This window comes from Typopeltis vanoorti, chromosome 20 (genome assembly GCF_054136105.1).
Source record: "Typopeltis vanoorti isolate ZY-2024b chromosome 20, IOZ_Tvanoo_1.0, whole genome shotgun sequence".
Lineage (NCBI taxonomy): Eukaryota > Metazoa > Arthropoda > Arachnida > Uropygi > Thelyphonidae > Typopeltis > Typopeltis vanoorti.
Window position 1 is genome coordinate 12,518,105 of NC_143568.1, and position 24,711 is coordinate 12,542,815.

Here is a 24,711-nt window from a genome sequence, read left to right on the forward strand (position 1 = left end):
CTTCATTAGTAACAGCCACGTTCTTCTCAAACCTACAGAATTCGAGATTATTATTTTATTATTTTAATAAATGACATTTCAATTTTCCGCCACTAAAATGTTTTAAAATTTGTTTCCGGACTTTGTGGATGTCACATCTCCCTCAGTTCTCGTCTCGTGGTAGATAATCCCTTATCACAACACAGGAAATGCTGTTCAAACTGCCTCCCTCTGGAACTCGATGAGAAGCCAAAAATATCTTTTTTCCTCCGAGTCATAACTTGGTGACTTCTTTAACGATGTCACTATTTATTTTTTTTGACAATACCAGAAATATCCCCAATGACAAAACTTTTAGGGGGGACCAAAAGGAACCACAGTAATAGTGTTGTACATTCCGTTTATTTGCACTCGCCCTTAAAGCCTTAAAATAAACTAGCGCAAAGGTGAACGACATCTTTCTGAATTGCCTCGGTTTCTTTATGTGAAAAAAAAAGAAGAAATTCTTGGAAATAATCCAGTGTGTGTGTGCGCGCGTGCGTGTGATGGTTCAAGACTATCTACTAAGAGTGTTTGCAAATAAAATCCAAAGAAGAGTCTTCGAATATCCAAATACTTTTATAAGGAAGGCATCCCTGATATTGATATTTGTCTTGCATTTTTATGATATTACCGCGAGATTCCTAGGGGGCGCTATTTTTTTTCATATATTTATAAGGCTTTTAATATAATCAATTGTTTGCAATGGACTTACTTGTGATAAATAATCAGTGTGAGAGATATTAAAACTTTGTGTGTGTGTGTGTGTGTGTGTGTGTGTGTGTGTGTGTGTGTGTGTGTGTGTGTGTGTGTGTGTGTGTGTGTGTGTGTGTGTGTGTGTGTGTGTGTGTGTGTGTGTGTGTGTGTGTGTGTGTGTGTGTGTGTGTGTGTGTGTGTGTGTGTGTGTGTGTCAGACAGAAAGAGTGAAAAATAGAGAGAAAAATATCACTACTATCCAGAGTATGGATTTTAAAGTAACTTTAAGGGTTTGTTTACAGAAATGTAGCCTTGTATGTCTTCAATGAACCTTTTCTAGTGATGCGTTTGATAAGTTAGATCACTTCACAGCAGAAACCTCACCAATGGGAGTGAACAGTTTCTTACAAAGCAATCCTTTCAGCTTAGGGAGGAGATCGAAGTTCGGAGGACTCCTGCAAGCATCGGAGGGGGGGGGGGATAATGAGACAAATGCTATGCGTATTTTTCCATGAGATCAATTTTGAGGTATGAATACTGATCATTGCACCAATTAAGATATGAATCTTATTTTGCGGAAAAGAAAATCAGAAACTGTTTTTCATTCAGTCTGGTTTAGATCTTTCGCTCGAGGGGAAACTCTTACTTATCCTACTGACAAGCGCATGCGCAGTGTGCAGAAACTTTGGATATGACTCGCGTGCATAAAAAAAAAAAAAACATAAAAAGTTTTCTCCGTAGTTTGAAACACTGCTGACACCACGTTCGCTTTAGTTTAAGTCCCGAAGGTCTAAAGCAAGAGTTCTCAATCAGGTTTTTTTTTTACTTCTCACCGACATTAAGAAACAAGCAATTAGTAAAATCCGCATGTTTCAGTAACTGGCAGTTAATGAAACACGAGATCGCTATTATGTATTAAAGAATAGGTTGATTTCTCTTTTTGGCAGTTAAAATTTAAATCGCATTGTAAACGAAGAACAACAAATTTTCGTAAATTTGTTTTTGCACAAATTTTAAAACTTTTCCAAAAATTTTCTATTTTTTTTTGTAAATAATAATAATAGTTATTATATTATTATTATTGTTATCATTATTATACTTTGCACATTATAAGCATTTCTCTTGTTTTGCTTGTGTGGAGAGTGCATGCGGCCTTTTAATTAACATTACGCATGCGTAGTTTTTTATTTTTTACAACATAGCAGTATTTAAGTGTAAATTTGAACAATTTTCAAAAAGTAGAATATATGTATGAGCAGAACGGATGTTCGAACTGCGTCTAAGAGACACGTGGAAGCTTTATAACTGTTTCTAAACTGAGGATGAGTTTTCCAGTCTCATGCGGAGGTGAAAGGTTTTTTCATCTAGTGAAACTGAACAATCAGTGTAAAGAACACATGCAATTAAGAAAAATAATACATTAGCCTCAAAGACTGAGTTGTTTTGTCCTTATTTGTCAAAATAGAATCGATTCTGAGAACACACTCAATCAACACACATAATTTACTTTCCTCATAGCACAACTTTAACTGATTTGACCGAAATTATAATCAAATCAACTGATAATATTATTCGTGTTTGATTCTTTCGCTTTTCATACTGAACAAGTCATTTCCTGTATTATCTTCGTTTTTTCGAATATTCAAAAAACGTTTTGAACATTTTAATATCACCCTGAAGAGTTTTAAGGATGTCCTCTTGACAAGAGTGGTAAAAGGACATCCTTCAATGACGTAGCGGATACAGAAAAAGGATATTTTGTCACGGAAGGAAGGAGTTTATCTATAATGACGTCATAATTATGTCATCTTCAGAAAAAAAAAGTAAAAAAAAAAAGTCAGATTAAATGTGTGGCGCCTAAACATATTTTTACAAATCCTTAAAAAGAAATCATTAGAATAATTCGAAAAAAATTGCTAAAAAGAATCATTCGTTTATCTTAAAATTACAAGAGACACCAATTCTAATAATCTATACTGAAATTAGAAAATCAGAAATGATCGGAACATTCAATTTTATTGAAGGTAATCAATATTTCCAGTCGCATATTTCCTTAGCAACGAAACAAACAAACATTGGTTAGCATTTTTCTCGCCAGACGTCGCTTTTCTTCACACTCTCAGTCGTTCGAATTGTCATAAATGACCCTCCAGTACATCCTTACCCATTTGGCACGGGCTTGTAATCTATCTACTGAACTACAGAGGAATGCACTTAAGAATCCAACAGTGTACGGAACCATTGCCGTCGGTATATCCATTGCAGATCTGTCGCTTAAGTCGATTTGATATGGCAATCAATTGCGAACACCCTTTTACAAGGCCTGTAAATACACGGTAACAAACAGGCTAGTTTGCCGTGAAGATAGAAGCCGAAAATGCTTTCAATGAAATTTAGACAGAGAAGGAAAAAGGATGGGGGGGGGGGGAAGTAAAAGGGAAAAAAGAAAAGAAAAAAAGAGAAGAAATGCATTTGTCAAAAGGTGGCGCTATGAGTAGAAGGATATGAAGTGTCGCAATTGATTTGAAATTGATATTGGAACTAGCTCAATAGGATTTCACAAGTTTGCAGTATTTTAAAATGTATATGCAGTATTTTTTATGTGTGTGTGTGTGTGTGTGTGTGTGTGTGTGTGTGTGTGTGCTAGAAGACGCGGTAGGGTTGCAGCTGTCTTTCTACACAGAATTTGTATGACAATTACAAACATCCATCGTAGGATTAGAACCAAACTTGCCCACCCAATCTATATAGTAAATGTATATAATATTTACACTAATATATATATATATATATATATATATATATATCCCAAATTCATTTTCAAGGTTTATTTTCTGGATCCTGAGAATTAGTAATAATATTTTTGGTTTACAGATCAAGTGTTGATCAATTAGTTTCGCCAAACTTTGGAGGTCATTGACATCTTAAGTACCGTGTTCCCACAAGATATAAGCTCATTGTTTGCTCACTGCCTAAATTCTAACTACTTTTCGTGGAAAAATAAGATCTACCATCAATTAACAGGCTTGGCGATGGGGAGCCCACTCTCACCTTCATGTGCTGACCTCTTTATGGAAGATTTAGAAAATAAAATCCAATCCCAAATTATTCCCAAACCTAAAATTTGGTTCAGATATGTGAACGATATCTTCATCGTGTGGAACAACAACAAAGATGGCCTATGTGATTTTTTCAAAAAGATCAACTCCTTCCATCATTCTATTAAATTTACTCTGGAACTTGAAAGAGAAAAACAACTACCGTTTTTAGACTTAATCAAAAAACAAATTGATGGCAGTATAAATCTATCGGTGTACAAAAAAACCGACCAATACAGGTCGCTACCTATATTTCAGCGACCTGTTTTTGGAACTTGAAATTGGAACTATGGACTTCATATCACTTGCCTTAGTATGTATCCCATAATGCAAAGCACACGCCCCCTTTCAGGCGTGTATATACAATGCATAATGGGAAGGGCCACTACCCAGACCGGTTTCGACCTTTATTGAGGTCTCTTCAGTGGGAGCCACACCGGGAAAGATACCAAGGTTGAAGTAATGCAGAAATCATATATATCTCCTATACAAGTAGACAAAAGGTGTTTCATCTTCTTAATAAAAATCTCTGGATCGGAGAAAGATGTAGAAAGTTTTTTACCTTGGGTGAAATATACGTTAAAGATACCAAGTTTTTTTTAAATGTTTTTTATATATTTCTTTATCATTAACCCACCTTAAAATGATCATTTCTCGTTAACCTTCAGAACAGAAGAGAAATCATCATACCGTGACCTTGAGATGTTTTTTTCTTTTTTTTAATTTGTTAATTTTTTTTTCACATTTTCTTTCTTCTTCCTCTCATAGCTCAATTTATTCCTTGGTGTTTTTGAAATGCAAATGGATTTTACGTTAAAATGCACATTAACCAGGCAAAGAAAAGAAAAAAAATTATCTTTCCTTAACTTACGATTTCCACTTCGGTATCCACCCTCCATTTGTTCGCTTAGCAACAAATGTTGGCATGTTGTTATAGCCTAACTGTATCAAGGTTTTTTTTTTTTTCATGTAAAAAGATAAAACATTTATTCAATAAAGAAAAACAAGAGTTCGTTTAAATAAATAAACTAAACAGTGAAATGATGTATAAACTTAATTTATAAAAAATAAATGAAATAATGCAAATCCTAAACAATACACTTCACATCAGAATTTCAGATAATGCTCACGAGCAAGCCATTGAACGTGAACTTTCGCGTTCAGCGTCATCATTGTTGAACAATTACACCAGTCTTTTACAGTGGCGCAACTACAAGAGTTGCTAATGACGTCACAGTTCAGAATAACTTGGTCACACCTTTTCTGTTGAAACTGATCACAGCAAACAGGATGATGAAGCTCTAGTCTTATTTCAATAATAAGTGCTTTGTACGAAGTTCTGGTGTAGGAACTATCCATACTTGACCTAGTAGTAAGTGTTTATACTTTCTTTTCAGTAAGCAACCCCTGTTATTCGGGAAAACGTAAATCACTGAAGAGATTCACTGATAACCGCGCGTGTGTTTATGAACGTGTTAAAACACTCGGCCTTGCAGAGGTCAAAGTTCAAGGTAAGTAAAATTCAGCTACCTGGGCTGGAGGAAGTTTGGGATAACAGACACTAACCTCTCGCATTTGTTTATGCACTTGACGGGATTTACGGCCCTGTTGACGGATAAAGGGACAACCGAAGATAGGAATAACAGTTTTTTTTTTTTTTTTTCATTTGAAATTGTGTGGAAACAATTGCTATGAAACTAAGCAATGTACCGTACATAAGTTACGGAATTCTGAAAAGGAAAAAAAAAAAAAAAAGCTACGTGGCACTCCATTTTGTTAATTTCTAACAATGTTTGCCTTCCCACCTTAAGACGGTTGCCAAGTTGGCTCGCGCTTTGCCATTCCTTAATGATGATTTATTGTTCTTAAATAGTCGCGCGTGGGGGGATGGCGTCCTTGCGAGAAATAGCACGATTCATTTTAGACCGTAAACATTCTTGTGGGTGAGGGGGGGATGAATTTTAAGTTAAGGGAGACAAATGGAAATTTCGAACAACTGCGTGTTCCGATAGATAAGAATAAGCCTAACATGGGTAGGACGATATATACAACCGGAAGTGAGCTTCACCAACCGCATTTAACTTCCGGTATGTTTTCTCTTCGATTAACTTCCTTTTGCACGAGGAGTGCGACTTCAGCCATGACCGTAATAACCTCCCACATAGGAGCGAACAAATCCTTCTAATAAGTCGGCTTCTATTTGGTGGGTTTCCAGTTTTCTAGTCGTAGGAAACTCCCGACGCGAAGTAATTTTATTAACCTTCCTGCGCCTGTACGAACGCCAACTATAAAACACGTGTTCGCGCACGATACCGACTTCCTCGATGCGATGTCGGAAGAAGGGAAGGAGGATGAGGATGTTGCACCACTTGTTCTCTTTAACCCACTAGCGCTCCCTAGTGGCAGATTTCGTGTCAGCGAGAGTATGCCGAGTATAGGGAGGGGCAAGAAAGACGGAAAGGGAGATAGAGTGAGAGAGAGAGAGAGAGAGAGAGAAAAAGAAACAGGGCAAGCGGTGCTACTTCGGATTGTCTGGACTCCCGACTGGAGGTTGCTGATATCGCTCAAGCGATGACGCGTCCTCTGCTGCCTTGATAAATAAGGCCACGATGCTACTGGCCTCGCGCAAACCGAGTTTCGCCAAGGTCAGAACGCTGTTTGAAAGGATGCAACTATGAGACGCGCATGTGTGCGTGATTGACGGCGAGACTTAACTTGTTAGGAGGAGACAGAAGATGCGGAGTAAGGATGGGGGATCCAATTGATTGGTCTACTCCTGTTAGAGCCAAAAGTAGTCGTCAAAGCACTTCGCCAACCCCCGTTCCATCTTCCCGTAACAGCACGCAACCCATGATCTGACCCCGGACTTTAAGGGGATAAACGACTTCCATGTTCGTCTCCACTTTGCAAAGGGATGGTTTCTGCTTTCTACCTTCCGCCTACAATACCTCGGCCTCCGACCATAGGTGACAAGTGCAACTTCATGTCTTAGTACCAGACGCATGTGCCAAGACGCCGGGTTCCCTGCGAAGGTCGGCGTGTCCTAGCTGCCAGCAAACATCCCCACCTCAACCTTCACTCGCCGGAGGAGAAGCAACGCTACGTATTAAGTGTGTGTGCGTGCGTGTGAGTGTGTGTGTGCGTGCGTGTGACTGCTTGGATTCCGTGTTAGTATCGTTACTAACTTCCTAGTCAGGTCCGTTGCCCTTCGGAGAGATAGACAGAAAGAATAGTTCGTGGCGCCATCCCAACAGGGAGGGCAGTGTGTCGCCGTCTTCGGCTGTTAGTTACAAGCCAGCCCGCATATCGTTGGAACATGTTCCCAGCTAACTGGTTCCCCTCTTTTGAAGCTACGGTGCGCAGTGGTGATACCTGGGCCTAATGATTCCATATACGAGCTGTATGCGTTTCGGGACAGGCAGAGGAAGGCGTGGAGAACGTTCTCGACAATGGAGAGTTCTGGCTAGTGGACTTAAAGTAAGTTTTTTTTTTTTCATTAAAAGAAAAACAAATTACTGTTTGGATCACTAGAATTGGCGTTTATAATTTTTGTATAATTCCTTATCTCTTTGTTGATTGTCTTTTGGGATAAATACGAACTCAATTATTAAAATTGATCTGTATTGTTGCTTAACGTCGTATAATTGGAATGAATTTAAGCTATTTCTAACAATGGAAATGGTACGTGAGACAACTACTGTAACTTTAATTGTTGTTATACACTTCTGCTAAACATTTTTCTTTTTTTTTTTTTTTTTTTTTTGATAATTATTGGTTTCAATTTCTTTCTGTGATAGCGACACCTAGTGTTAGAATAATCTACATTTCTTCTCTGTTTTAGACCTTAAAAATTGATGGATCGAAATAATAATGACAATAATAATAATTACACGTATATAATCACTGATTATATTGTGTGCTTACCTACAATGATTAATATCACACAAAACTTATTATAGAAAAAAGATTTCCGTCTAGCACATAAGAAATACACCCTACTAACATTTAGTGTTTGTAATCTTCTCTAAGGAACTCCATAAACTACCTCTCGAAAAACGAAGCATTGCTAGCCAGTTTATCTCCGCTGCAAGCCAACTGCTTGAATGATCCAGTGAAAAACATCGCCATTTATCAACTTAGATTATAATTTCTAATCCAACTGTAACATGGTTGTGAATATTTTTAGGTGAGAGATGATTTTCATCTCCTGGTGTGACCGATATCACTTATCGCATTGGTCATCTGGATCCCTCATTTCTAAAGAGGGATCCAGATGACCCAGGGCTTAGTCCTCCCACAGAAATTTGGTGAAAGCCGTTCTTTAGTGAGCATACCTTCACAATCTAGTTCATACTAGAATATATTTTGAATTACTTAACATTTTGTATAAAATTATTCAAAATATCAATTCGCCTTCGTTGAAATATAATATTTAAAATAAACTTTTTATTATTATTCATCTTTTAAAACCTATTGTTTAGAACATGTCTGTGTTATCCTATGAATTTTTTGCATAGGGTCCCGATGAACCAAATATTTATTCTTATTACGTCTGCAAATGTGTGTTGCTGAAAAAAAAAAAAAAAAAAACAATTGTAATAGGTTTCTTTTTTTTTTTTTTTTAAATAAACAATTGTTGACATTTACTGATGTACAGAAGTGATCTTTATATTAAAGCACAATTGATTCAATAAGTTTACGATACTCTTCTTATGCTTAAATATGCATTACTGTGTATAAATTGTGTTTGTTTTTCCTGGCGATTTATCTGGTTGCTGGAGCAAAAAAATCCCACATGAGACCGGTTCACTCACCTTTATTTAGAAAGCCTGATAATTCGCATTGTAGACGGGATTCGAACCAGAATTTTTTCAAAAAAAAAATGTCGCCTATGTTTAATATAAATTTCTCGTAACGGCATTATCTTATAGATAATATTTATACAACTTCTTAATTAAACACAAATATTTAAGCTTTAGTAATTTCTTACTGCAGTGTACAAGCGGATACGTGAAAGTCTTAGATGTATCGTCGCTATACAAGGACAATAATACTTCGCATGCAACTCCCACAGAAACAACACGGTAGCCGTATCCAAACCTCTACCTCACCGTGCTAGAATCAGCAAAGCCACTTCTTCCTCTCCAGAGATAACACAATGCGGGCCTCAACGTTCCCTGTGACCTTGTATGTGCGACAAGACAAGGCCTATCCAGTGTGTCTTAGTTGTGGTTGCATAACCGTGTTCACACGTGGCACCAGACCTGCTTCCAATATGATAAAAACCGTTATGTAAACAGCCATTTAAGTGGACCCTCTCTCGTATAATTTTTACACTAGCGTTTTTCGAGTCACGTGCTGGAATACCTCACTCCCACCCAGGCGCCAAGAAGTTAAATGATTATCTTAGAACGTTTTTCCTTTGCATTCCCCAAAGATAATTTTGATGCTTTTTAGATAAAATAGGCTCCTGGTAGACGCATAACACAGAGATTACTCTATTGAGTCGTTCAGGTTTTCTTAATATGGAGGTATTTAAGTCTCAGAGTTAATCCCAAGAAAGATTATGCTGTTGTGAAAACAGTTTTATTTTCAATTTTCTTTATCGGGGGAAAATAAAAAGGATTTTATTTTGTTTGTACATATTTTTGTCCCATTTTCGTAGTACTCAACAATTATAAAATTATTGGTTAAGAAACTTGGCAGCCAGCCAAGTTTGTTAACCAATAATTTTCCTCATACATTGTTACAATAGCACGTGTAATGTCACGTACTATAATGTCATGTTGAAGAGATATGGGTCTGTTCCTGCATTGTTCAGAAATGGTGTATATCTGTTGACGTTCATCATTCCACGCACTGCAACTAAAATATGATGCTGCATCAGGAGAAACAGCTCCAGAATATTACATTCATTCACTAAGCTTTACAGTTAGTATTTTGCACTCGGACATACTCACATTCATCTATCTGATAGAAAAAGGTCCAGAGTTACTCCGCATCATGCCTTTTCGATGCCCGAATGGGCCATTTGGACATAAACTTGACGTCTGGTTTATGCCCAAATACCCTTTGATAGATACTTAGATCGTATATTGCTCTTTACCTGAACCTCCGTATACTCTTCGAACTCTTGATTGATTGCTTCCACATTGGGCTGTCAAAAATTCCATACGACCACCCTTTGGTGTTAGCGTCTGAAGAAGAGATTGTTGTGAGTTTCTTAGCTAGGAAAACACTTCGTTTCCTTCATGTATTATGTTGTTTATAGTTCGCATGGATTGATGCAATCTTATCAATGCAGAGAACGATTGGGCCACTGATATGGTATCCATTGCATCTCTTCTGGAGCTTGTAAGTTCGCGTGCCATTGATGGTGTTCAGATGCATAGCTGACTTTATGGACATACTTCTTTGCCTTATATTTCAGTGTAGGCCGCGTGATAGTAAAAATATACATTCGATATTATTCATTTCAAAGGACATCAAAGAAAAAACTTGTATTTCATGGAAAGTTTACATTTCCATCCACGAAGCCTGCATTTAATATGAAAGATTATTGTAATATTTTATAGGCTAACATATATGTTAGCCTACAAAATCTTCTTTATATTAGACGTATACAAGATTATATTCTTTATATAATCTTCTTCTATGCTGAAATTCCCAATTCATAAAAACAAAAGAAACCGATCCTCCTCCTATTTTGTTTTTCAAAACTATTTCTACTTTCAGCTCCTCTGCCTGTAGTGATCATTTTTTCGCTTTTACCTGCAACCCACTTTCATCCACGGCCTTGAAGAGAACCACAAAGCTTCAGGTGCCAAACACTGAAATGATTGTCGTATTTTTGGAACTGGCTGATAAAGGACCCACCTTGAGACTGCCTTCACGAAGAATGAACAGTCTCATAACACAATCTTTCTTTCCATCTGTGTCTCCCTTAATCTTCTTCCTCTCTACCCTTCTCGGCGTTGGCTTACTTCCAGACTAGATTAAATTCTGTCCAAGTGCCCATCTTTCATCATTACCGTAATATTTCCATTTCATCCGATACTAATTAACAAAACCATTCATCGGAATATACTCTTCATGTTTTAGACACGTGCTCTCTGTCCATCCATCTAACAATTAATTACTTTTCATTAAAAATCCACGACTTACCCAACTACGTTGAACACAGAAGACACTTCAGACAGATAGAAGAATAATCACATGATGTAGAAACTAATTTTGGATAATTATCTAAAACACACGCGATTTATAACGCGTGCGTTTTAGATTTTGGCACTCTTTATTTGATGATAGATTTCAAAATGAGTTACTCGAATGACAACAATGTATCGCGCAATGCAAGCTGGGAAAGAGAAATGAGCATAACAATGAGTAGCCATAGTTTACATCCTTTTAACTCAGTTATTCCGTTTGCAAGATTTATCATTTTGGAAGGTGGTGTTTATCTCCGCAGTCATATCTCTGCTGTTATCAACATCTTATTTATAATTAGTCTATAAATATCATCATCTTTTAAGAAAAATAGTTTAAGGAAAATAAGTAGCGTGAAATTGACTTAACGTCCGCTGTGGTCTCACGTGCAATTAGTGCTATCTCATTTGATGCTTGAAAACATTAACTTAATAAAGAGAAATTGTAGATAAGTGTGAGGGAAGTTTTTCGTGTAGACGTGAAAATATTTGAATTTATCAACCGCTTTACGAACACGCGCATTCCCAAATGACCGTGAAGCAATTCTTCACGATTAAACGTATTTCAAATTATATATATTACCTTTACTCTTCTCTCTTTCTTGCTTCACATTCGGTTAATTATGAACCCAGATTTTTGTTGCTCATCGGAATTTTTGCGTTTTAATCGAGCAAGCCAAAAATCGTTTCGGTATTCTTCAACAGTAGTCCAGAAAATTACTTCAAAGCAAATAAACAGCAAATTCGATCAAAAAAGCTTCTTCAGAGCATCAATATTCATGATTCATTTATTATTTCGAGTCCGAAAAAATGAAATCCACTTGTACAAAAAAAGAAAGTAGAATTTCGTCAGTAAAATCTCTCTCTTGATTTAGAAGAACCTAGTTGAATTTTTGAATGGACTAAAAAAAACGAGTTGCTCTCAGAATATTAAACCAAAAATATCTAACGTCAATGTAGGATCCCATGTTGCATGCGTTTCTCATTTTCTCTGATTATTATCTTTCTTTTGCGGGAGGAAAAAAAAATATTCGGAAGGAGGGAATATTTCCACATGCGACACGACAGTCATGCTGGGAAGTGTCCCCTACGGAAACAATTTGATGATGACGCTTTGAGAAGTCAGGGAAGTTGCGGTCGAAAAGACATCTGGCAGGAGCCATTAGCTCGTGAATTTCTTCGTTACATCGTGTCCTTTGAGTAGTCTTTGTGTGCGTGCGTGCACGCGCGCGTGTTAGATAATACGATAGATTTAAAAGGTCCTTAGAATCACGTTGCCTTTTCTCTATTTTTTTTTAAATGTTGCTCTTTTTTATAATATAAAAACACTCAGTGTCTTGAGCATGCTAATCGGCTTTGGATATTTGGAAGCAGTCCAAGGTGTGATTCTCAGCATCTCCAAACCATTTGATCGATCTGTAACTACGGAGATTAATGATAGCATTGGGTGATTTTTTTTTTTCAGTGCACGATGATTTTAGTGAACATTTTTGAGAGTACGAAAAGTAGACTATTATAAGCAACTGCTCCAAATGTGTCAAAAAAAAGCAGAGAATCAAACCCGCAAACGCATCAGGAAAAATAAGTTTTTGATTCTCTGAGTTTCTAAATCTGGAGTCACTCTGTTTTTTTTTTGTTTTTTTTTCCTAATGTAAAGCAACAGTCTACTTCTCTTCCATGCATAACTCCATCTGCGGATAAATTTTCTTTCCATCTTCCCAATGGAGACCTTACACGATACAAACAAGTCAAAGCTGTTCATACCACTTTCTTAAATCAAATTTCCACACCATTTTCCAATGGCCGTAAAAATTCTATCTGCATCATTAACTCGAAACTCAGTCCCATTTCTCAACGATCCAATAATTAAAAATGAAGCTGAGCCGTATTTAAGCATCTTCTTAGATGTTCAATTCCAGTATTTAAATATTATTATGTGACACCTCCAGGGAGTCCAAAGACTCATCGAGGGAAGGTAACTACTCTGCAACTCTCCATCTCCACCACTCAATCCACCAACCGACCGCAACTACACCAATGCCATCTACCGCCGACCACCATCACTATTCTTTTCACAGACAATCACGAACATCCATGTCCACGGCGGGATTCGAACCCACAATGTTTTGGCTGGAGAGCGGATATGCTAACCACTCCAGCCAGGTCGGGTATTTATATGAAACTCAAATAAAGGATGGCGGAGAAAAGAACAAAAGTTTCAAATGTAAGTAAGTCAAATTACTTGATAATCCAACTTGAAAATCATTATTGATCCACTTAGTCTGTAAAATAAAACAAGAAAACTAAAGAGTGATTTATGCATTAGAGAACACGTTCACGGAAACATGCGTTTGCTAAGAGATTTATGTATGTAGAATGTATCTGTTTCCTTCTTCCTTCGCAGCCTCTCCTAACACTATGGGCTACAGATATTTAAAACAAAACGCCAGTAGTAACCAAAATGCAACGATATTTACAACACTACATTAATAAAGCCGACAAAATGCGTTTCGATCCATTTCACAAACATACCTAGCTTCACCTCCAACAATAAATGTATGTCCCTTCTTTGAGCCAATCTCTTGCGAGCAGAATAAATAAAAATCACAACACCAACCGTATCATCTCAGTTAGTTTCTGACTCTGTCTAGGAACTCGAAAAGCCTTTATAAGGATTTTTCAAATAAAGATACGAGTAATGGCAAAGAGAGATTTTCCAGCCTTACGAAACACAATTGTTCATTAAACAGGCAAACCAGTCGAACACATACAGTAATTGTACGGTAAAATTACTTGTCGAACACATACAGTAATTGTACCGTACAATTACTGTATGAACATCCGTTCATACAGTAATTGTACGGTAAATAATGGTTTACTTGAATCGTACCAAAATTCTAGACAATCTAAACAAAGATACGAACGTTTTATAAAGAAATCATTTTAATAACTTGGTACAGGATGATCGCTTCAATTTCATCATTTTTCATGATCGGATCGTTGTTTACTCTCTCTTAATCAGAACATTTATCCCAACGGTATCACTAAAATATTCCTTGATGGAATGAAGACCTCCAGAAAAAAAGCAAGTTTCCCGTTCCAGCTCGTATAAAATATGCAGCCTGTTACATATTTTGTACGAGGGAAAGTACAGTAATATTTTGTATCCGAGGGAAAGTACTGTTCTATTTTATACGAGGGAAAGTACAGTTATATTTTGTACGAGGGGAAGTACAGTTATATTTTGTATCCGAGGGAAAGTACTGTTATATTTTGTACGAGGAGAAGTACAGTTATATTTTGTATCCGAGGGAAAGTACTGTTATATTTTGTACGAGGGAAAGTACAGTTATATTTTGTATCCGAGGGGAAGTACTGTTATATTTTGTACGAGGGGAAGTACAGTTATATTTTGTATCCGAGGGAAAGTACTGTTATATTTTGTACGAGGGAAAGTACAGTTATATTTTGTATCCGAGGGGAAGTACTGTTATATTAGAACCCTTTTCCCATTTTGGATGGAGCACCAAAAATCTCCCTAGAATCCCCTCTTTCTTGTAGAGAGAAATGTGGCTAATTGCACAATCTACCTCTGTGGACAACCTACCTCTTATCTACTTACTGCACTCGGTGTTATTTAGACAACTTATTTCTATCTCGTGCGTCTTCGCATGGCATCCATAATCCCCTCCTCTCTGTTACAAATCAATAAAAGCACTAACAGCAGCTGATATCAATAACGTACGTAGTCCAATTCCTAATCGACTTTACAACTTGTGTTTCTCCTCTTTAGTCGTTCCTTTGCGTCACTCTGTAATTAGGCTTTGAAACCTGACTGATATATAATCAGACAAAAGAAGATATTGAGCTGAAATATCTGATGGATCAAAAGCATACGCATGGCAGTTGAAAAAGCCACTCCTTCAATCCACAATTGCTACTATTGCATTTGCCTAACCCTCATTATAGACGGTGCAACCATCAGCATCATGTACATCTCCCTTATTTAACACTTAAAGCTTTGCAAGTTTGTCATGTGACAATCTGGTTGGCACTAGAATTACGGTAGAAAAACCTGACTACAGGTTTAGTATATTATAGCCGTTAACTTTGGTACATTTTGCCAATGTTTTTATTTTTTCTGAGGTAAAAAAAATGAAAGAGTGAGGATCTAACAGCCTGGAAGGCATCCACAAAAGAATGCCTTCGGTACATTTTGGTTGTCAGCATTTGTTCTGGTTAAATAAACGATCCACTAACTCAACCGTCCATCAAAACAGCTGTTGAGTAATAAGAACAAATTCACTGACTTATGTAGATCACACGAAGATCCTCCACAAAACCAAAACGGAATCCTCTTCGATAAAACATGATCTACTATCTTCTCTCAAAATAACATTTGCCATTTAGAAATTAATATATGTAGAATTTTCCATGTGACATCAATAAATTCCTTAATGACAGAATGTAAGAAAAAGCAGTAAGTTTAACTTGAAAAAAAAAAGAGTGAAACGGTTCATCGTCTATTTCTAACTAACCACTTTATTTATTTATTTATTTATTCGTGTGGGGTTCCCCCAGATCCTCGACCTCCTCTTAGGGCTGGTTGTATTTGTATGTATGTATTTTATTACTGTAGATCCGTGTGTGTGTGTGTTCACGGGCTGGTTTGCCTGTTCTGAGGAACGAAACACCCGGGTTTCTGGGTGACAAAACCCTACCTCCGTATGATACCGGCTAACTCACCTTTAGTCGAAAGAGACCAGATAAATAATCCTCACTTCATGGATGGCAATCAAACCCAGGTCTTGACGACCAAAGAGCTTCGTCTATACCGACTGAGCTACGAATGCTATAACTAACCTCTCACCAAAATACACCGTTCATGGTTTAATCGATAAAGAAATCAGTGGACCAAATCCATACCACGAAACACATCTCTACATCGTTTTATTGAAAAATGCCAACTTGCTTCTAGCGTTAGCTAAATTGCAGCCTGATCCAACTTCCCCCATCAGATAAAATGAAAGTGTAGGAGATTTATTGCTACAAAGTAGCAGTTTCGGCTGTGCCATGTCTTACTTTTTGTAGTTCAAGCACCACTGCAACTTTTCTTGAAAACGATCACTTGCTTCCAGTTGACCATAACAATTAAGTGACTACAATACTCCAAGGTCTTTTCTGGATGAGGTTCCACTCTGGCTGTTCTACTTAATCTCCACTTTTGTACGAGGTTCCACACGGTTCTTCTGGAGAAGATCAATCAGAAATCCTTCTCCATCCTGTAATAAGACATCCGACCACTTCCAATTTTGAAATAGTTTGAACTAAACATTCCACTCCATTTCAGTGTCTTCCTTCAACGCAATTTACATTAAATGCATATCTTCTATCTGTTTGTTATTTTGTATTCATTGCCCATTTTTGCTGGAATGTTATAATAACTTCATCGACATAGTTCGATATAAATTTCATATTAGATTGGCGAAAGAGACATCAAATTGACTGGAATATTAGAAAATATAATAAGGAGTACAGTAACTCGAGCACTTATTACGTTATGGAATTCCAACTCTTCTAAAATGTGCATATCGACCACATCATTACCTGATCATTTGTTTAACCTTTAGCAAGCATGACAAGCAACATAGCCGTTATTTTTTTCTGAACTACGTTTACTTTTCAAAGGATGTCATAAAATTATCTTCGAGTTTACTGCTCTGTAACTAGAGTAAGATAAACGGACGCTTTTATAAAACGTGCTTTACGATGGAATTCCCTAGTATCATTATAAATGTAAAATAGCTTCATTTTGTAGAATAGCTTGTTGTTAAAGGCCAAGCATAAAATATTCTTATAGCATAAATTAAGCAGTTAGTCCAAGAAGCGTGTTGTTTAACAAACAATCTATTAGATTGGCTCAGCAAAAAACGAGAACGATATTCGTGCAACAGTAATCTAGAATTACCTTAGTCTAAACCAATGGTTCTCAAACTTTTTTTTGTCTGACGGCACACTGAAATCAATCAATAAATTTCACGGCACTCCTAGTATTATTTGCTTTTTATAGAGAATAAAGCGCCGATTAATTGATTCTGAAAGACTCGCATATATAACCCAAAAATAAATTGATATCACACATACTCAAGATATGAAGGAAAGCGTGTTTAAAAGAAAACAGATTTTATTTAAACTAAATTGGTTTATTTTCAAACAACCCCAAAACATACAAAACAAAAGCTATTATAAAGATTCAGATAATAAAATGTGAAATATGTGCCTGGTATTGTTTGCATATTTTTTTGATATTAGGCCTTGTTTTTGAGAGACATATTCTCATCTCATTTTCAAGGGCCTTTAGTCTTTCTCTCCTCTTTGTTTTAATATTTACGAGTGCAGAAAAACCCAGTTCACACAAATAAGATGTAGAAAATTCCAATAAGATGTTAAGTGCTTTGAATCCTATATTGGGGTACTCCTTCATAGTTGTGATCCAAAATGAATGCTTCAATCTCAACGTACGATCGTTACTTATATCAATTAATTCTTCGGCTTCTATAAGACTTAACTCACTCATTGCTAATGTTGACTCTACAAATGGATTTCGAATCCAATCGTATAAATTGACTGAAATGTCTGGAAAAATAATGGTCAATTTTTTCTTCTAACGATGTTAAATGACTGTAAATAAGCTTTTGCAGATCAGTGTTCTTACATTTTCTGGAGGCAACTTTAAGGAACATTTCTACATTGTTGGTGCTTAATTTTATCTTCCACATTTTTATTTTATCTTTAAAAGTTTTAATTTTATCTGTAGATGTCAAAATATTCTCATTTCTTCCTTGCATGTTGGAGTTCAGCTTGTTCAGATGATCGAATATGTCTGTTAAATAGGCTAGTTTGGAACACCAAAAGTCATCTTGTAATAATTTATAGAATCCTGATTTGTCTTCATTTTGGAAAAACATTAATATTTCTTCTTTAAGTTCAAAAAAACGATCCAATACGCGACCTTTTGAAAGTCATCTTACTTCGGTATGAAGAAGAAGATTCTTGTAATGAGATTGCATCTCTTCACATAGTCCTGCAAATATTCTAGATTTTAATGGTCTGGCCTTGATATAATTAACCATCTGAATGATTTCTTCTAACACACTTTTTAATTCCAAGCCTATTGTCTTTGCCACCAATGATTCACGATGAATGAAGCAATGAGTCGTTATAATGTTCTCATTTTCTTTTCTAGCAAAGGAAACAAACCCTTTTGTAATTCCAACCATAGGTGCACCATCTGTATATATATCCACACAAGTTTTCAAAGGTAGACCATTTGTATTAAATATGTGTTCATTATATCAAAAACATATTTTCCCGTCGTAGTTTTTTCGAATTCCTTGCAGCATAGAAATTCTTCGATAATTTTATCATCTTCAATGAATCGAGTAAAAACAAGTAAGTGTGCTTTACCACCGATATCAGTTGACTCATCTAACTGCAAACTGAAAAATTTTGATTCGATTATTTTGGTTATAACTGACTTTTCAATATCGACTGACAGATCATTAATATGTCTACTCACAGTATCATTTGATAATGGGATCTTCTTTATTTCTTCTTCTGCCTCAGTACCAAAAATTGTTCTCACAATTGCTGAAGGCCGGACGAATCAAGGTTTCGCCGATAGTATGAGGCTTCATTTCCTTCGCAATTATTTCAACGACTAAACAACTCGCTTCTTGAACTCGGTCGGAAATTGTAAACTTTCTTACAAAACTTTTACTTTGTTTTTCTTGTAATCTTATTAACTCTGAAATATTCAGGATTTTTATTCGACAAGTTGTCATGTTTTGTGGAGAAATGTCTCAATAATTTGCTAGGAACCATAGCCTCATTTGATAGAACCAAACCACACAAAATCACTTAGGTCTGGGAATTAATTTATCACCACACCACGTAAATCCCATTTTTAGATAGCTCCCTTGATATAAACGAGTTTTTACATTCTTTTTCATTGTTCCCTTTTTACATGAACTTATTCTTTCTGTTTCTGTTGTTTCATTAGTGCTTTTTTGTTGCTGAACGTTAAAAATAGCCAAATCTTCATTAATGCAAGTATCAGTTTTTGATAATTTATTAGTGCGAATTGGTTCGTTAGCTTTGCTACAAGTTGACATTTCTTGATCGTCAGAATATTCACTTCTTCTTTTTTTAAGGAAAAAATTATTCATGATTTTGAAGGGCATATATAACTTTGATATTTTATTTTAAAATTTATTTCAAGTAAATAATTTTTTTTCCGGATGGAAAAAGGAAAAACATTTGTTTACGATGTCTCTCGTTATAGTTGGAATATATAACAATAAGAAAAACCTCTACTCAGTGAATTTAACGACTTTAATATCGTCCTTCGTTTATTCTCACCGATGACAAAAGACTCATGATTTTTGTTTAGGAGAAATGATCATGTATAATACTTGTCACACTGAATAGAGAAATACTAAAACAGACAGCAGGACAACTAACCATTCATTAGTTCGTTTTCCCCAGTATTTATGTGCCGTCACACATCTAGTTACTACGACACGCGGTGATCTAATGAAATCCCAGGATATAATATAAGAGTGATACAAAAAATGATAATTTTTATATACGCTTCATCCATTAAAATCAAAATATATAATTTTTTGGTTTTTGATTTAGTTATTTATGACAATTGAATATTTTGCTTTTTTCAAATAAACGATTCAAAATTTCGTGGCACCCTTGTGGCATACTTGCGGCACTCTAGGGTGCCGTGGCACCTAGTTTGAGAACCACTGGTCTAAACAGTTTAATAATAATAATTATCATCATCATTGTTATTTATTATTGTTCTTTCATAAAATATGCTTCACGTATTTTATGATCTAATAATTAAAATAAGTTAATCGTCATTTCCCCAATATTTCGTCTTTATGAAATTGGCATCATCCGGGACACTATATATATATATATATATATATACACATGATGAGTATATATTGCTTATCATGTGTATATATAGCACAGCTACATATACACATGATAAGCAAGACATAAAAGAAAACAAATTAAGTCTACATCCTAAGTCCAAATAGAAGCCAGGTCAATGGACGTCACTTGAGTACATTAACGATTGAATAAAAGAAAAATGTGATAAGAAAGAGAATTGACAATTTTAAGAATTTTTATGTTGCTCTCACCAATGAAAGGTTATTTGCATAAGCGCGCGCGCGCGCGCGCGCGCGTGTGTGTGTGTGTGTGTGTGTGTGTGTGTGTGTGTGTGTGTGTGTGTGTGTGTTACTTGTATATTTTCCCCCGAGTGTGGTTCTCCCTACTAAAAATACCGACAAATACCGAAGGAAGGAACCAGCGAGAGATGGGAGGAGAAGTGTGATGATTCAAGTCTGTTAAATAGCATTATTGTTAGAATCACTACATCATTACAAGAATCAATTGAGCTTAATGTAAAAATGATTAGATATTGTCTTAATGAATTCATATTTAAAAGACTGTTGTATGGCTACTTGAAAATATTATGTTTCGTGGTGCACGTAATACAAGCTGGGTAAAGTTATTATTCAGTCAGATTACTTGTTCGTAGCAATTAACAGCTACCTAAAACTACCGCAACGAAGCCGACAAGAGACAGGAGCTGTCACTTGGGGAACAAGGTAGCTGTCGTACAGTAGCTTCACACACACACACACACACACACACACACACACACACACACACACACACACACACACACACACACACACACACAAAGTCCATTACTGTAATGAAAAGACACAGATTCAAGTGCTGCTTTAACAGTCGTTGGCCACTATACCTATAGTTTATATGCCACTGAATTTATCTATATTTCACACTTTAATGAGATACTCAGTTATGCTGTGGAAACGTAGCGTTGTGATGATAACAATAAATTCTTTATGCAGCCTGTACAGTCTTTTCTAGAGGTTGAAAACAAATTTTGTTTTTCAGTAACTAACACGTTACAAATGCTGAAAAAAATTGGACAAGTTTGGAATGGGGGTAGCAAAATGGAGTCCTAGGACTCCATAGATGGATCATCATCATAACTGTGATCCGATGAGTTTTTCTATATTATTGTTCATATGAATGGCTTTTTTTTCTTTTAAAAAATAATAAAATAATATTGTCTTCAAAAAAAATCGGAATGCTTTTAAGTCCAGTACGAACTAAAATTAAATTTTAAAAATTCCCATTTATTTTAGGAAAAATTAGATGTTAATTTATGAATAACAATTTCTATTAGGTAAATATTCTTCAAATTATTTCAATAATAAAACCCAAATGAGACTGTTCGTGTCAGAACAGCATAAGTTAGTGATCCCCTACCCATCGTATTCATGACTGTAATCCGTGTGTGTTCAAGGGACCGGTTTACCTGTGTGGAGGATGAAAAACCCCAGATAAACTGGGGAAAAAAACCCCTGCTGTCCATGCCCAAGACCCACTAACTTGGCTATGGCAGATCCTTAAGCTACTCACATTATCGACGGGAATCGAACCTAGGACACTCCTTCGCTAGGTATATGGTGGCGAAGCGCACAGCCACTAGGCTAACCACGCAGTTATGTACACGTATATTACAAAATGTATATAGTTATTTTCATAATATTTTCATAATATAAGATATTGCCACCTGAAGGTGGTAACATCTCACTGGATATTGAGCAATATAAACACGGTTTTTCTCTTGTCTGTGCTCATTGCAAAGAAACAGGAAAATATCGCATGATTTTTGTGATCCCAAAATGTCATATCAAGTGACATTTCATTGTCAGGTGGCTCTGGGAGGAGGAGAAAGTTTAGTCATGCCTGATGATTAATTCTTAATGCAATCAGGTGAACAAGGAAGGATTATGCTTCACATACTTCCGAAGAGGAAAGATTTAGTCGGCTGGGAACTTTAATCCCGCCGCCAGCGTTGTTGCTTTGGATGCTTAAAGTAAAAGACATTTGAAAATCAAGAAAACTGCTGATTATCTTCAAATTTCTTAAGAAACCGTGACAGAAAGGCAGATGCCTAAAAAAACGTACTGATCACCAAAAGACTCTGAAGGTGCATTAGATGAAGATCTGCAATACTAAAGATTTTTTTGGATTACTGCATCAAAAGAGATTCATGCTAGGATCGTCACACCATTACATTAAGGACAAGAAGATAAATAAGAGTATTTTTTTTATCTAAAGGGGTCCTAAAAATTCATTAGCATTAAAAAGCGAAGTGATATACGGCAGTTTCTAATAAAAAAAGCGAATTACTTTGACTGTTTTTATGCCTAGAGATTGCATTGTCAATGATATTTGCGATATAATAAATTTAGTTTAATCCTTTATCCAAGTGTAAGCATCTGAAGTATCTTAAGGACTGAGGCAACTCGTGATAAAGGTGGACCAAGCTCTCGTCACTCCTTGTCTTCGTAATATCTCCCATAATACAAAGCACATCTCCTTGCGGACATGTACAATGCTGTGCATTAAGGGAAGGCCCACTACCCAGATGGTTTCGATCTTTATTGAGAACTCCTCAGTGGGAGCCAGACTCAGAGGTGATGATACCAAGGTGGAAGCAATGGAGAAGTCATCCTTACCTATACGAGTTGCCGAAAGGTGTCTCACCTTATTATTAAATTACTCTGGATTTAGAGAAAGATGTTGGAAGTATTTTTTTGTCCGCAAGGAGATGTGCTTTGCATTATGGGAGATACTAAGACAAGGAGTGATGAGAGCTTAGTCCACCTTTACCACGAGTTGCCTCAGTCCATTTTAATGCAAACAAAGCTTGTATGGACACTTCGATAAAGGATTAAACTAAATTTATTATAGTCTAACCAAGTGAAATAAAAAACTTCCGATATTCGCGATATATTTCCGTTTGTGGGATTTCACCTAAAATGACTATATTTGATGCTGTCCAAAATTATCGCTTCGTAACAGTACCCTCCCTCCTTCCATACAGGATTTGGTTCATTGTGCATCTTTATTGTTGTAGGGATCGCAGATTCTTCATCACTTCATAGCCCTGACTTATCTTCTAGCAACCTCTTAGTTTGTTGAAAACAGACCATATTTTCCAAGATTTGACAAGCGGCGAAGAGGTAAATTGAGTTCATGAGGCAGATGGCTTCATGTTCACCACTCAAAGTTTGACACATGCATTTATTGACCCAGACAAGATGTTTAGGTGTAGAATAAAATGAAAACTGATCATAGAAGCTGTGTTTATTTTTTTAAAGATATCCACAGCAGTGACGTCATGATTAGCAAAACAATTTTGAAGCTGTTATAATATTAAAATAACCAAATGAGGTGTCTTCATATTTTGTAATATATTTTTATGCGTTTAGCGATGTAGCTCGTTAACATAAATGTTATGCAACGTGTCATAGCCCTAAATAATATCTCTGTTTATAATCAACATGGCGTATTGTAAATTCATAGTGTTACAAGGGAAGATGAATTGAATCAGAATTTTGTATTCTCTCTTGGTTAATCGTTTTGCAATTAACCAATAGAGAAAAGTGCATCGCAGTGTATATTCCTGTCTTGGTTGCCCAGTTAGGTATTCTAGGACGCCTGCCACCCTTTTGCTGTCGTATAAACGACGGCTCCACAACAGAAGGTTTGGTCTCTGTCACCTGCACGCGCTCAGAATAAAACAGACTTCATCCGCCCACCAAGACGTGATGTCAAATAAGGGTAACGTGGCTCTGTTTGAGATAGAAAGTTCTGGAAGAAATTTAATCTTTCTTGTGAGTTTAAGCTACTGAAACAGGGACCTGAGAGTCTTGGTTGTCAACTTCAGATAGGGGAGTTTCTTGTTGGTCCGTAGATCGCGTAAATGTTCCAATTCATTGCATACTTTCACAAATATCAAAGATTTCAGTTGCTACCATTTTGGGAAACGAGTGGAGAAAGAGGATAAGAACATTTGTGAATTTCAGGTCTAAACTTGTAATCTATCACCAGTTTAGTAGATTGTTGTCTGTTATTAATTTTCAAATTTTCACATTTTAAAATGTATTACTTCGGCTCCTAACACTGGGGAATCATACATAAACGCCTATGCATAATATTATGTATACGCATCGACATATTTCTAGACTCTGCTCAATCTGATCGGGTCCTTTTTACTAATATTTTATGAAGAATTTTATGTCCATAAAAATAGTTTCAGTTATCAAACCTGGCGAATAGTTAGATTCTAATCATGTTGATAGTTGGGACCCTACATTGCTATCAACCGACCCGATAATGATCTTGAAGTCTTGTTTACATCTAAAAAGTAGGCTCTTCACGTGTTAGACGAATGATGACGCATGATTCGCTAATACCTAGAAACTACAGAGTTTGTAATTACAGTACTTCCGATGTTTTCATTTTCTGATATACGCATCGTTGCAATTAAAAATTAATTGCCACTGACGTCAGAAATTGATGATAATATGATGGCACAACAGAGGTATCATACAAACGTCAATACAAAAAAATAAAAGAAAGAAAAATTTATAGAAAAAAATATTGAAAACCTAATGAAGGAATGTATAGTAACGTTTAACTAAGATACGTAGCTCAGTGGTCTGTTGTCAAGTAACTCGGCTTCTTTCAAACCTAGTTCATTCTCTGATAGGACGATTAAT

General features: G+C 36.2%; 1 protein-coding gene across 1 annotated transcript in view; it reads left to right on the plus strand.

Annotated features, from left to right (window-relative positions):
- Positions 1-6,297: 6,297 nt before the first annotated feature.
- LOC150095240 (uncharacterized) overlaps positions 6,298-24,711 on the plus strand; it is a 158,931-nt gene continuing 140,517 nt past the window's right edge. The window contains exon 1 of the mRNA XM_090409840.1: positions 6,298-7,289. Coding sequence (XP_090265966.1) covers positions 7,194-7,289 — 96 coding nt within the window. The 5' untranslated portion in view covers positions 6,298-7,193. The remainder of the gene's footprint in view (positions 7,290-24,711) is intronic.